The sequence below is a fragment of the Pristiophorus japonicus genome, chromosome 13 (assembly GCF_044704955.1).
Source record: "Pristiophorus japonicus isolate sPriJap1 chromosome 13, sPriJap1.hap1, whole genome shotgun sequence".
NCBI lineage: Eukaryota > Metazoa > Chordata > Chondrichthyes > Pristiophoridae > Pristiophorus > Pristiophorus japonicus.
In genome coordinates this window covers 18,756,809-18,771,674 of record NC_091989.1, presented here as the reverse complement: position 1 = coordinate 18,771,674, position 14,866 = coordinate 18,756,809, and the positions used below count along the sequence as shown (strand labels likewise).

Genomic DNA, 14,866 nt, shown 5'->3' with positions numbered 1-14,866 from the left:
TGGAGGTCGACGATCAGCCATGATCTTATTGAATGGCGGAGCAGGCTTGAGGGTCCGTAGAGCCTACTCCTGCTCCTATTTCCTATGTTCTTAAGTAAAATGCAATCTAGAAATATGAAACTGCCGCAAGATTTCAAAGTTGTCAATACTGTGCACCTCAACAAGCACAAAAGCAGATCACTAATGCTGTGATAGTCACCACAGAAGTTTGCTTCTATTGGTAGCAGGTAAAATTTTGGTCCACATCATGCTCTGCCAACTCCCCAATCCACCCACCTTTATCATCAGTCATGTTCATGTCTGTCATTTTTTTTAAATGATTAATATACCAACTTGAATGTACCTCGGGCACAAACTGTTTGCGAATTAAAAAAGACAAACACAGTAAATGGGAAAAGTCCTGCCATTATAATAATATGCTCTGGGCCACCTTGAGTGTCTGCAGTGCCAGTGCTGCCTCATGTTTTATTAAACAGAAACTGTGCCTGTCAGCAGTAAAGATCATTTGAAGCTGTCGATATGTTTGTTACTGAATGAAAGCATTCCTTACAATAGAAGGGTAGAATTATCAACTTGGCAACAAGGTTAGTTTGTGCGCTGCAGAAAAAACAAACTTTGGTTTCCATTCTTGCACTTTGGTACTGGCAGTAATGAATCTCCAGTAAGAAAAACTTGCACTAAGAGCACCTGATTACATCTCAAAGCTCTTTACGTATTATGTCCAGCGGCATCTCAAACCTTCATCGGGAGTGTGCAAAAACGCAAGCAAGGCAGATGACCATTCACAAACTGCTTTCTGCCAATGACTGCACGCTACTCTCCCACACTCCAGGATATTAAGCTGCTACAATTAACTTAAAGACTGAAGTGATGGACCAGCCCATGTCGAGTCATCCAGTCACACCACTGCCCCACCCTCCTCCATTTCAGAGACTCATCTGTTGATTCAAAGGGAGATCCCATTTTTTGTGGGATCATGCTGTGTACATTGCCATTAAGATTTTAATTACACTTCAAAAGTAACTAATTGGCAGTGAAGCAGTGAGTGACATCCTGAGGGCATTGCTAATTTTAATGATTTGTGTATCTGTACCCCTAGATCCGAGGGGTACTTCTCGGATTTTCCAAGAAGTACATGGCTTCCTTATTCTTGCGACCAAAATGCACCACCTCACACTTACCTATATTGAATTGCATTTACCAATTACACATCCATTCTGCAAGTTATAAGAACATAAGAATTAGGAACAGGAGTAGGCCATCTAGCCCCTCGAGCCTGCTCCGCAATTCAATAAGATCATGGCTGATCTGTTCATGGACTCAGCTCCACTTACCCGCCCTCTCCCCGTAACCCTTAATTCCCTTATTGGTTAAAAATCTATCTATCTTTGACTTGAAAACATTCAATGAGCTAGCCTCAACTGCTTCCTTGGGCAGAGAATTCCACAGATTCACAACCCTCTGGGAGAAGAAATTCTTTCTCAACTCGGTTTTAAATTGGCTCCTCCGTATTTTGAAGCTGTGCCCCCTAGTTCTGGACTCCCCTACCAGTGGAAACAACCTCTCTGCCTCTATCTTGTTTCATGATTTTAAATGTTTCTATAAGATCACCCCTCATCCTTCTGAACTCCAAGGAGTAAAGACCCAGTCTACTCAATCTATTATCATAAGGTAACCCCCTCATTTCTGGAATCAGTCTAGTGAATCGTCTCTGTACCCCTTCCAAAGCTAGTATATCCTTCCTTAAGTAAGGTGACCAAAACTGCATGCAGTACTCCAGGTGCGGCCTTACCAATATCTTATACAGTTGCAGCAAGACCTCCCTGCTTTTGGACTCCATCCCTCTCGCAATGAAGGCCAACATTCCATTCGCCTTCCTGATTACCTGCTGCACCTGCAAACTAACCTTTTGGGATTCATGCACAAGGACCCCCAGGTCCCTCTGCACCACAGCATGTTGTAATTTCTCCCCATTCAAATAATATTCCCTTTTACTGTTTTTTTTCCCCCCAAGGTGGATGACCTCACACTTTCCGACATTGTATTCCATCTGCCAAACCTTAGCCCATTCGCTTAACCTATCCAAATCTCCTTGCAGCCTCTCTGAGTCCTCTACATAACCCGCTTTCCCACGAATATTAGTGTCATCTGCAAATTTTGTTGCACTGCACTCTGTCCCCTCTTCTCGGTCATCTATGTATATTGTAAACAGTTGTGGTCCCAGCACTGATCCCTGTGGCACACCACTCACCACTGATTTCCAACCGGAAAAGGACCCATTTATCCCGACTCTCTGCTTTCTGTTCGCCAGCCAATTCTCTATCCATGCTAATACATTTCCACTGACTCCGCGTACCTTTATCTTCTGCAGTAACCTTTTGTGTGGCACCTTATCGAATGCCTTTTGAAAATCTAAATACACCACATCCATCGGTACACCTCTATCCACCATGCTCGTTATATCCTCAAAGAATTCCAGTCAGTTAGTTAAACATGATTTCCCTTTCATGAATCCATGCTGCGTCTGCTTGATTGCACTATTCCTATCCAGATGTCCCGCTATTTCTTCCTTAATGATAGTTTCAAGCATTTTCCCCACTACAGATGTTAAACTAACTGGCCTATAGTTACCTGCCTTTTGCCTGCCCCCTTTTTTTAAACAGAGGCGTTACATTAGCTGCTTTCCAATCCGCTGGTACCTCCCCAGAGTCCAGAGAATTTTGGTAGATTATAACGAATGCATCTGCTATAACTTCCGCCATCTCTTTTAATACCCTGGGATGCATTTCATCAGGACCAGGGGACTTGTCCACCTTCAGTCCCATGAGCCTGTCCAGCACTACCCCTCTAGTGATAGTGATTGTCTCAAGGTCCTCCCTTCTCACATTCCTGTGGCCTGCAAATTTTGGCATTGTTTTTGTGTCTTCCACTGTGAAGACGGAAGCAAAATAATTGTTTAAGGTCTCAGCCATTTCCACATTTCCCATTATTAAATCCCCCTTTTCATCTTCCAAGGGACCAACATTTACTTTAGTCACTCTTTTCCGTTTTATATATCTGTAAAAGCTTTTACTATCTGTTTTTATGTTTTGCGCAAGTTTACCTTCGTAATCAATCTTCCCTTTCTTTATTGCTTTTTAAGTCATTCTTTGCTGTTGCTTAACATTTTCCCAATCCTCTAGTTTCCCACTAACCTTGGCCACCTTATACACATTGGTCTTTGATTTGATACTTTCCTTTATTTCATTGGTTATCCACGGCTGGTTATCCCTTCTCTTGCCGCCCTTTTTCACTGGAATATATTTTTGTTGCGCACAATGAAAGAGCTCCTTAAAAATCCTCCACTGTTCCTCAATTGTGCTACCGTTTAGTCCTTGTTTCCAGTCTACTTTAGCCAACTCTGCCCTCATCCCACTGTAGTCCCCTTTGTTTAAGCATAGTACGCTCGTTTCTGACACAACTTCCTCATCCTCAATCTGTATTACAAATTCAACCATATTGTGATCACTCATTCCGAGAGGATCTTTTACGAGGAGATCGTTTATTTTTCCTGTCTTATTACACAGGACCAGATCTAAGATGGCTTGCTCCCTTGTAGGTTCTGTTACATACTGTTCTAAGAAACAATCGCGTATGCATTCTATGAATTCCTCCTCCAGGCTACCCTGTGCGATTTGATTTGACCAATCGATATGTAGGTTAAATTCCCCATGACTACTGCCGTTCCTTTTTCACATGCCTCCATTATTCCCTTGATTATTGCCCGCCCCACCGTGAAGTTATTATTTGGGGGCCTATAAACTATGCCGACCAGTGACTTTTTCCCCTTACTATCTCTAATCTCCACCAACAATGATTCAACATTTTGTTCATTGGAGCCAATATCATCCCTCACAACTGCCCTGATATCATCTTTTATTAACAGAGCTACCCCACCTCCTTTCCCTTCTTGCCTATCTTTCTGAATCGTCAAATACCCCTGTATGTTTAATTCCCAGTCTTGGCCACCTTGCAACCATGTTTCTGTAATGGTTACCAAATCATACCCATTTGTAATGATTTGTGCCGTCAACTCATTTACTTTATTTCGAATGCTGCATGCATTTAGGTAGAGTGTTTTCATCCTAGTTTTTAAACCATGATTTTTAGTTTTGACCCCTCCTGCAGCCCTTTTATATTGTGGCCCTTTTTGTTTCTTGCCTTTGGTTTCTCTGCCCTCCACTTTCACTCATCTCTTTTCTGTCTTTTGTTTTTGTCTCCTTTTTGTTTCCCTCTGTCTCCCTGTATTGGTTCCCATCCCCCTGCCATATTAGTTTAACTCCTCCCCAACAGCACTAGCAAACACTCCCGCAGGACATTGGTTCCGGTCCTGCCCAAGTGCAGACCGTCCAGTTTGTCCTGGTCCCACCTCCCCCAGAACCTGTTCCAATGCCCCACGAATTTGAATCCCTCCCTGTTGCACCACTGCTCAAGCCACGTATTCATCTGTGCTATCCTGTGATTCCTACTCTGACTAGCACGTGGCACTGGTCGCAATCTAGAGATTACTACTTTTGAGGTCCTACTTTTTAATTTAGCTCCTAGCTCCTTAAATTCATCTCGTAGGACCTCATCTCTTTTTTTACCTATGTCGTTGGTACCAATGTGCACCACGACAACTGGCTGTTCTCCCTCCCTTTTTAGAATGTTCTGCACTCGCTCGGAGACATCCTTGACCCTTGCACCAGGGAGGCAACATACCATCCTGGAGTCTTGGTTGCGGCCTCAGAAATGCCTTTCTATTCCCTTTATGATTGAATCCCCCATCACTATCGCTCTCCCACTCTTTTTCATGCCCTCCTGTACAACAGAGCCAGCCACGGTGCCATGAACTTGGCTGCTGCTGCTCTCCCCTGATGAGTTATCTCCCTCAACAGCACTCAAAGCAGTGTATCTGTTTTGCAGGGGGATGACCAGATGGGACCCCTGCACTACCTTCTTTGTACTACTCTTCCTGCTGGTCTTCCATTCCCGAGCTGGCTGTGGATCCTTCTCATGCGGTAAGACCAATTCACTACATGTGCCACTTATGTCATTCTCAGCATCATGGATGCTCCAGAGTGAATCCACCCTCAGCTCCAATTCCGCAACGCAGTCCGTCAGGAGATGGAGGTGGATACACTTCTCACACACGTAGTCCTCAGGGACACCGGAAGTGTCCCTGAGTTCCCACATGGTAGAAGAGGAGCATAACACGTGACCGAGCTCTCCTGCCATGCCTTAACCCTTATGATACCCTTAAATTGGGAACAATGTTACAGTTTACTTACTGAAAAAAAAATTAAAAGAAAAGCTACTCACCAATCACCAGCCAATCACTTACCCCCTTGGCTGTGACGTCACCTTTTGATTCCTTTCTACTTCTTTTTTGCCTTCTGATTTCTTCTTGTATTTTGCCACAGTCCTCCTCAGTATTAACCAAGCCTCTTAATTTCTTTCTTTCCAACGCAAAATCAAATGTTGGCTAACTTCTTCCTTAGATGAAAACTTTAAGACTAACATCCGATTTATAAAAAACGCCCAATTCACCAGTGATTTTGTTTACAAAATGCTAGCCACAGTATGTTTGTAAAATGTGTCAGTGTATTACATAATTTAGAAACATGGAAAATAGGTGCAGGAGTAGGCCATTCGGCCCTTCAAGTCTGCACCGCGATTCAACAAGATCATGGCTGATCACCCACCCCAGCAGCCACTCCCACGCCCCCTCCACACCCCCCGCAACCGCATGGACTACATCCAACTCCCTCCCGAACACATCCAATGAACTGGCATCAATAACTCTCCTTGGTAGGGAACCCCACAGGCCAACAACTCTCCGAGTGAAGAAATCTCTCCCCATCCCAGCCCCAAACAGCCCACCACCCCCCCATCCCAAGACCGTGCTCCCCGCCGCCACCCCGCCCCCAGCTCCGGACCCACCCAACACCGGGAACACTCCCCCCGCACCGAACCCGTCAGAATCCTTCCCAAATGCCGAACACCCCCGGATGTCGAGCCAACAGCCTCGGCCACCCCGGAGCCACGCCCCCGCGACGCCAACCACACCACATCCACCAACCGCCATCTGCGCAGTCAACCCATCCACCCCACTCCGAACACTCCCCGCACCGAGGCACAGAGCCCCCAGGCCCGTCCCTCCAACACACTTCGCCCGCACCCACCCCCCCCCCCCCCCCCCAGACCTCCGCTGCAATGTGGCCCCTCCTGTCCCCCGCCCTGGGTTTCTACGCCCCTTCTGAGGCCAGGAATTTTAGCCCCCAGTGTGGAAGTCCTGCTCTCGCCGCAGAATTGGCTTACCACCCCTCAATGGAAGCGGAGTGCAATTTCCCACACTCCACTTCCTTTGGGGGTCGTTACCGGGGCACAACTGGACCATTTAGCTCAGCAAGCGAATTACTATCACAGGCTATGTACAACTTACACTGCTGTCAACGCTCAACTTATTTAAAATCTTGAGGGAATAGCCGAGGTTAAATTTACAAGATAAAAAAAATTCTTCTTTACCTAAGGAAATCTAATGAAATACCACTGTATCAATCCAAGATTATAATCTACATTATTCAATCTTGACCAGTTCTAATTAACATTTGATATTTCCACAGATTCTGCAGCACATGCCTGATTATTTCTAATTGAGTATATTTATACATTGTTTCCCCAAAGCAGTTAATCAAAGTCACAGCGACTCCTTTTTCTCAGAATCCATTTAAATCATCTACCACCCTGTGTTGGTCTCTAACATCACTTCAAGATTGAAAATTTTATATTCTACATTTGTCTTTGCAGCTTAAAATAAATAGCCTGTTTAAAGAAAGAATGAATTAATTTTATGGCATGGAAAAAGATCTGGCCAACTTTCCTCCAGTGAAAACAGACTCAAATCTGTGCTCAATTCTCTTCACAACTCAAAATTAAATCCTGTAATCACCTTGTTGCTTTTCTATGAATTATTTCCAGTCTGTCAATGCCCTTCAGAAGGAACCAGGGAGTTGCACAGGATTAAAACAGCCTCTTGCATTTCTAACCAAATGCCATGAGATGCATTCTCCAATTCGCTTTGTTGTGAACAGTGTCACACTCATTGAATGGTCAGCAATCACAACAGAATTCTTTATTTTCAGGGACTGAATCTGCATCGATTACTGAATGACATACACTAATCTATACATCCACATTTTGGGTAAATGGCACAGGGAGGGTACCTACCAACATGTCTGTGGCGTGAAGGTAATGTTTGCTTGCCATGCATCGCTCCAATTTCTGTGGCACCTGTTTGATGTTCTCAATTTCATCCAACAGATTTAGCACATGCTTGTGTTCAATACCTTCGATCCACAGTTTGCGTAACTCATCTCTTTTGCAGTGCAGCAGCATTTTGCATGAAAGTAGATTCTCTTTCACCTGCTTGATCTTGTTGCGTGAGCTGGTGATACGTTCCGTGATGCTTTGGTATGTCCTGATTGCTGTGGTAAGTTCTGTGTAGTGCTGTACAATCAATTCATCCAAGTCACGGTCGCATTTCTCATAAGCTTCCTCCAGGCGGCCCTTTTCAGCTTCTCGATCCTGAACATCATCGCTAGTTGACAGAGTTCTACAGGAAAACACAATAAATATTAAAGTAGGAAGAATTTCATTTTATGTACCACACAATGACAAAAACAGGAAAAATAGTGTCATGAATACCACTTGAACCCTACATTTCAGCATTAAAATAGTAAATGGGATTATTTTTATATGGATTGCAATACTCTTAATATGGCTGTTGATTATCTATATTTGGGTGATCCTCCTTTATAATACACATCATAAGACTGTAGATCAATAAGAAATGTGTACATCCTCTTTGTCTGCATAACAATCATTGGACTTAAAAATAATTCACTGTATCTGAAACATTGAGACATTTCTCAGAGACTGACGAGGTGCTAAATAAATAACAGTCTGACATTTTAGCAACCCAAAGTCACCCCTCTCTCTCCTGCTCAACCCCACCTCCCCCAGTTTTTGTGCAGTGTGGTGTTATGTTACACACACATGATGATGATGATGATGATGATGATGACTTTGTGTGATCTTCCCCAGAAACTCCCACTTTGATGGTATGAACTGGATCCTGACACAAATCGAAGTCGCCATTCTATACCCATTAACTGTTCCTACCACAGTCACAGTGCTCCTGCACTATGCATTAGAAATTTTAACTGAGTTAAACGTAAAAACAGAGCACAGAATTCTAATTGTGCTTTCTAAGTCATACTTAGCTGCATAACATAAGGTGCAAATCATAATTTTCTGGTACCAAAAGTGTGTATTATGTTAACCGATGATATTGACCAGACTCGAGGGGGACTGCACTACTACACTACACCATGGAGAAATGTGAAGTTATTTACTTCGGTAGGAAAAATAGAAAAACAGTATTTTTTTTAACAACAGCAAGAGATTGGGAAATATTCAGAGGGACCTGCATATACACTTCATGATCAATTATATCGATGGATTTAGAAAAAGCCATCAAGCATATTCTATTTTAATGGAATGAAGCTGCAAGCAACACACTCCACTTCCTTCATCCCGAAGCCAGCTTTTTGAAGCATGTCTGCATTTAAACTTGAATGACCCCTTCCCTAACTCCAACTCTTATACAGGTGACACAAACCTTGAATTATTTCACACGATTTCTCATTTAAAATGATAAATATATTGAATTCAATTGGATGAAATGCAGTACACATTTAAATAAAAGGAAAGTTCAGAGATAATTTCACAATATCCAGAATATAGTGCTGTTCTCAGGTTTTCTGCACTATGTGAAGAAGTCAGTAAAAGAATCAAGCCAAATTCTGCTTGTGATCTTCTGATCTTCGTGCAGTGAACCATGGGAATAAGTATGCCCTCTTCAATCTCTGACAAATAAATCTCTTCTGCACACAGCAACATAGGTTGCTGCAATAATTTTTTGTTAAACTAGAATTCACTGTTGTATATGTTACATAAATAACCAGATCCTCAATAAACCCGAGTTCAACTCAGATATGCAGGCCGCTTGGCCATGATGCGCAAGGAAAACACAGGTTGGAGTATGCTTTTATCCCAAACTCGTGAAAGTGTGAACTACTTGCGACAGAGTTTCACAGGCACCAGGTGATCTCCAGTATCTTGTCCAATTGGCCATTATTTACACATGCTGGATAATGAGTGTCAAATGCTATTTAACTGTGGGGGCATCACAGACAAGACTAATCCTGTCCCCAACTGGAAACCACACACTGGGATCACTGGAGAACAATCAGAAGTCCAAACCCTGGCCAATTCTGTCACTTCCTATCAGTGAGCACCGAGGCCAGCTGGAGCAGCCTTACTACCATGTGTTAAGTTGGAATGCATTTCAATAATATTGATATCTCAATTCAGATGCACCTCTGAAATATGAAATGATGTGATTGCCTTAATGCATCATTGCCTTGTAACAGGTGCTTTCTGTGCGCTATTCTGTTTCCACTTTATTGAGATGCAGCCAGTAACACGATATGGCCCAAGAAGAGGTGAAGAGGAAGTTAAGTTGCAGGAAAATGTTGCAGTCTACTCTTCAGATTAACTATTCTCATTCAAAGTGTTTTGGAACATTTCCTGTTATCTTCAATGTTTAGTTTTCATTGTATATAGATACACATGTATGGAAAAATAAAGAATTCACATTTATGCAGCACTTTTCATATCCGAAGGGCATCCCAAAGCACTTTACAACTAATTAATTACATGTGACATGTAATTACTGCAGGCAAATGCAGCACTAATGTGTATAGCAAGATTTGACTACTTGCATGCTTTTTGTGATGTTGACTGAGAGTGGAGTGTGGAATGGGGGAAAAGAGATTTTTAAATGGATTTTAGTTGACAGGATGTGGGCGTCGCTGGCAAGGTAAGAATTTATTGCCCATTCCTCATTGCCCTTCAGATGATGATGGTGAGCCACTTTCTTGAACCGCTGCAGTCCTGTGGTGAAGTTACTCCCACAGTGCTAACTTTGTCGCGGCAGTTTGGTACAACTGAGTGGCTTACTTGGCATTTCAGAGGGCAGTTAAGAGTCAACTACATTGCTGTGGAGCTGAAGTCACATATAGACCAGACCAGGTAAGGATGGCAGATTTCCTTCCCAAAAGGACATAAGTGAAACAGCTATGTTTTTACAACAATACCGTAGTTTCGTGGTCACCATAACTGATACGAGCTTTTTAATTCCAGATTTTTTAAAAAATTAACTGGATTTAAGTCAGCCAGCTGTCATGGTAGCATTTGAACTTGCATATCCGGATTATTACACCAGGCTTCTGATTATTCATCCAGTAACATAACCACTCTGCTACCATACTCAGATTGATTCAAACACGAGACATCCCTGCTCTGACAAGTGCATTCAAACTTGTGCATCCACCTAAATGGACAGATGGGGCCTTCGTTCAACATTTCATTTAAAAAGTGGCATTTCTGACAATGCAACACTCCCGAGTAGTCCACAAAACTTTCAGCCTTGATTATATACTCACATTGAACTTGAACCAGGAAAAGAGTGCTGTCAAATGAGCTATGCTGATACAGAGCAAATTACACATTCGGCAAAATTTAGGGTATTACACCTACGTCCCTGTACTGTATTGATCAGTCATGCCACAAGGAAATAAAACTATCAGGTCAAGAAAGCAAAACTCATTTGAGTGATTGAACAGCGCCAATAAAGTTTAAAACTCAAAAATCAAAAAACTACCTGTGAAAAATGAATTTAAAATGTTTATCTTGGAAAACAATTCAATTACTATGTTGACACTTGCTGAACAGAACAGTCTGGAAATGTTACAAAACTGGCCAGTTTGGCCTGGGCAAAAATTCAGAAATCAAGTTGCATAATATCTACTTTCAAAACTGCAAAACTGTTTTATTATCCAGCTACAGAAGCAGTGAAGACCATCACAATGAACGAGAACAACTTATTTCAAAAATGTGCTTGTCCAGGACGAGTAGAAAATGAAACTTCACCATCAATCACTGAATGAACAGCAGGTATTACAGGTCTGGATATTAAATCAGAACTTGGCTGGTTTACATTGTATTGTTATATCCTCATTCATTTTCAAAATGTGACATCTAACATTTCAAAAGAATATAAATTAGACTTTAATTTATATCATGCCTTTCATATTTATCCCTCAATCAACAAAACACAAACAACAGATTATCTGGTCATTATCACATTGTTGTTTGAGACAGTTTGCTGTGCGCAAGTTGGCTGCTGCTTTTCCACATTGCAACAGTGACAACACTCTAAAAGTATTTCATTGGCTGTAAAGCACTTTGAGACGTCCGGTGGTCGTGAAAGGCGATCTATAAATGCAAGTCTTTCTTTTTGTGCAATATTCCAAAGTGTTTTACAGACAATTGTGAAGTGTAGTTATTGTTGTAATGCGGCAGCCAATTTGCACACAGCAAGCTCCTATAACAGCATGCTATAACGACAAGAATAATTTCTTTTTTTTTTAAAAGTGATGTTGATTGAGGGATAAATATTGGCCAGGACAGCAGGGAGAACTACCCTGTTTTTCTTCGAAATAGTGCCATGGGATCTTTTACATCCACCTGTGAGGGGACACACCTCATTTGACGGACAGCACCGACAGTGTACTCACTCAGTACTGCACTGGGATTTGAACCCACGACCTTGTCATTCAGAGCCCAGAATGTGACCACTGACACCCGAGAGTATGTAAGATGTAGCTAAATTAGGTACAAACTGTGCCTGAATGCAAAAACGGTAAAAGGGTGCCGTTTGGAATATCGAAAACCAGTAAAACTTATATAACATACACTGCAGTTCGCACTGTGCAGAGCATAAATGATAACCGATTTCCTTCCTTAACCAACACTTCAGACTGGACATCCTGTCGAAGTGACTTAAAAAGCAACGGTTGCCTCCGGAACAAGTGCTTTGAGGAGATAGAACTGAAACGTATCTCATCTTTTTCACTGCGCTTACCTGATGACAGAAATAAGTAAGCCAGAGGGATCTTTACTTTTGCTAATAGCAGTCCTGTACTTCCCTGCTTCACTCGCCATCTTTGCTTTCTGCTCTCACTGATTGTGCGCGCGCGGCCACTGACAGTTGGAACAGCCATTCCGACCGCACGTCAATCACACAGATTCCAACCAATCAGCGTGAAGGAGGGGCGGGACCTATACGAAATGCAGCGCAAATATATATATAACTTCATGCGGGGGAAATGAGACTTCCAATGCATAACCATTTTGGGCTGATTAATACGTTACGTCAGCCGTTGCTATTCTTAAAAAAAACCCGAAGATAAAGAACTACAATCCCCATAATTCCTTGACATTTGTCAACAGCAATAACTTTATTTAAAATCGGAGGTCAAACAACCTCCCTGAGCACGTTGGTCTTTTTTTTCCCACCCACAGCGCCGAGGCGAATGTCGACCAATCAGTGCTCTGGTTCAATCGACCGCCTGCCAGGAGTGGGCGGGCCAACGTGGCGATTGACCAATAGCAGCGGTTGTTACTGTCGGGCGGGCCGGTGAGAGACGTGATGGAGTGGACTGGTGGCGGTGCCTTATGATTGCATTTCTTGCTCCCAATTGTAACTCTAACGTTTCTGAAAGTTTGCCTTGGCGGAGAGAAGTGGTTTCTCTCTTTTTTTTTGTTTGTTTTTAATTAATGTTGATGAGATGGGAAATAGTGGGAGCACAAAACGCGTCTCCTTCGAAGCAGACGAGAATGATCAGATCACTGTGGTGAAGGGCATTAGGGTGAGTGTGCCACTGTGAGCAAATTGGAGTCATGCAAGCCTTGTGACTTTGCCATTAGCAGTAGTCTGCTCCCCATGTTATATTTTAAAACACCCAGATCCTCATTATTAATACACTGTCACTTCTAACTTGCGGCTTAAGTTTTCTGAAACTTTTCCAGCTTTTGGCGTTCACGTTGAGGCCCTTCTTTGAACTGAGATCAACTTTTTAAAGACTGTAAATTGCTTATTAACATCCCGTTGTTTCTGGAAATAAATTGCTTTGCACATCTATAAATATATAAGTAGGCTTTTAAAAAAAAATTGTGTCTGAGTAATTCTGCAATTCTCATTCCCTGACTTCAGACCTGTTTCGGTATTATTGGAGTTCCTTGTGGAGAATGGAGCCATAATAATATTTTAATTAAATCAGCTTTTAATCAATTTTGTTCGTGCTCAAAGTTCAAACTCCATGATAATGTGCCACATCAGACAGCTGTCAGGCTATTCTCAAGAAAATAAAGGGGACTCTTAAAAGAAAAGACAAACTGGCATTTACATAACACCATGCATGACCTTGGGATATTCCGAAGCACTTTTCAGTCAATTAACTACTTCCTTGATTTGTAGTCACTGTTATAATGTAGTAAATGTGGCAGTCAATTTGCACACAGCAACCTCCCGCAATGTGATAATGACCAGATAATCTGTTTAAGTGATGTTGGTTGAGGGATCAATATTGGCCAGGACACCAGGGAGAATTCCCCATCTCTTCTTTAAAAAAAATAGTGCATTGCATCTTTGAATTCAACCTGAAAGGGGAGAAGGGGCCTCAGTTTAGCATCTCACGCAAAAGATTCTTGACAGTTCAGTACTCCCTCAGTACTGCACTGAAGTGTTAGCATGGATTTTGTGCTCAAGTCCCTGGAGTGAGACTTATCATAGAATGATTCACGCTGTTGGTCTATACATTCGGCCCAGCAGCAGGCTGAGCTGCCCTCGGCCTGCGAGCACCATCGGAGCAGGCCGGGGAGCGGAAGGGGCAGCCTGGCGGCTTACCACTCCAGGGAGCAGCACATGCTGGAGCAGGAGAGCAACGGCAGTGAAGAGGGACGTCACCAAGATCCAGGTTGGTGATTGGAGCATAGGCAGGTACAGCGGGAGCGGCGAGGTCGGGGCAAAGGAACGACGAGAGATTGTAGAGGTATGTGATCGGGGTCCAGGAGTGACGTGAATTTGGGGCCCAGAAGAGGCGAGAGCACGGGCCAGCCCGCACTGCAATATGTGTGCACACTAGGTCCGTGCAGCAGAGCTGGTCTCCAGTCGTCTTGGTTAATCCTTGCCACTGGACCAAGACCTAGCTCTGTCAACCCCGTGTGGTGGCTGGTGTGCAACGGCCCCCACACGTTAAAAAAAAATCCACGCGCAGGCATCTTCTACCCGTCAACATGGAGTTCGGGACCTGGAATTTTAGGTCCTTCATTGAAACACCTGTGGACCTTTTGATGTGGAAGCAAGTCATCCTCGATTCGAGGGACTGCCTATGATGATGAAATTCGGCCCATCGTGCCTGTACCGGCTCTTTGAAAGAGCTATCCAATTAATCCTGTTGCTTTGCCCTTTCCCCATAGCCTTAAAAGTTGTTTCCTGTTGAAAGTTATTACTGAATCTGCTTCCACCAGCCATTCAGGCAGTGCATTCCATATCATCATCACTCGCTGCATAAAAAAAGATTCTCATCTTGCCCATGGTTCTTTTGCCAATTCCCTTAAATCTGTGTCCTCTGGTTACAGACCCACCAAAGGAACCCAAAGCTGAGAGATTTTTAATAAATATTCATTCACAAGTGTGCATAGGAGAATTGTCGAGCAACATTGATAAGCACACGAAGGTTTAGTGATTGTGGAAGATTCATAAATTTATTGTCATGTGTTTTACATTGAACTCCAGTAAGACAGGCAGGCTATCTAAAATCTGGGCCGGTGTAATGAGACAGGATTAATAAACAATCTCCTAGTGAAGGATCCCCTC

At 43.0% G+C, this 14,866-nt stretch overlaps 2 protein-coding genes across 2 annotated transcripts in view; one reads left to right on the top strand and one right to left on the bottom strand.

The window, feature by feature from the left end:
- exoc4 (exocyst complex component 4) overlaps positions 1–12,190 on the bottom strand; it is a 617,734-nt gene extending 605,544 nt beyond the window's left edge. The window contains exons 1-2 of the mRNA XM_070897190.1: positions 12,071–12,190; positions 7,249–7,633 (exon numbers count right to left, since the gene is read on the bottom strand). Of these exons, the coding sequence (XP_070753291.1) occupies positions 7,249–7,633; positions 12,071–12,150 (465 nt within the window). The 5' untranslated portion in view covers positions 12,151–12,190. The remainder of the gene's footprint in view (positions 1–7,248; positions 7,634–12,070) is intronic.
- A 427-nt stretch (positions 12,191–12,617) lies between these two features.
- The window catches only part of chchd3a (coiled-coil-helix-coiled-coil-helix domain containing 3a), a 334,738-nt gene continuing 332,489 nt past the window's right edge, over positions 12,618–14,866 (top strand). The window contains exon 1 of the mRNA XM_070897189.1: positions 12,618–12,857. Within this exon, the coding sequence (XP_070753290.1) occupies positions 12,777–12,857 (81 nt within the window). The 5' untranslated portion in view covers positions 12,618–12,776. The remainder of the gene's footprint in view (positions 12,858–14,866) is intronic.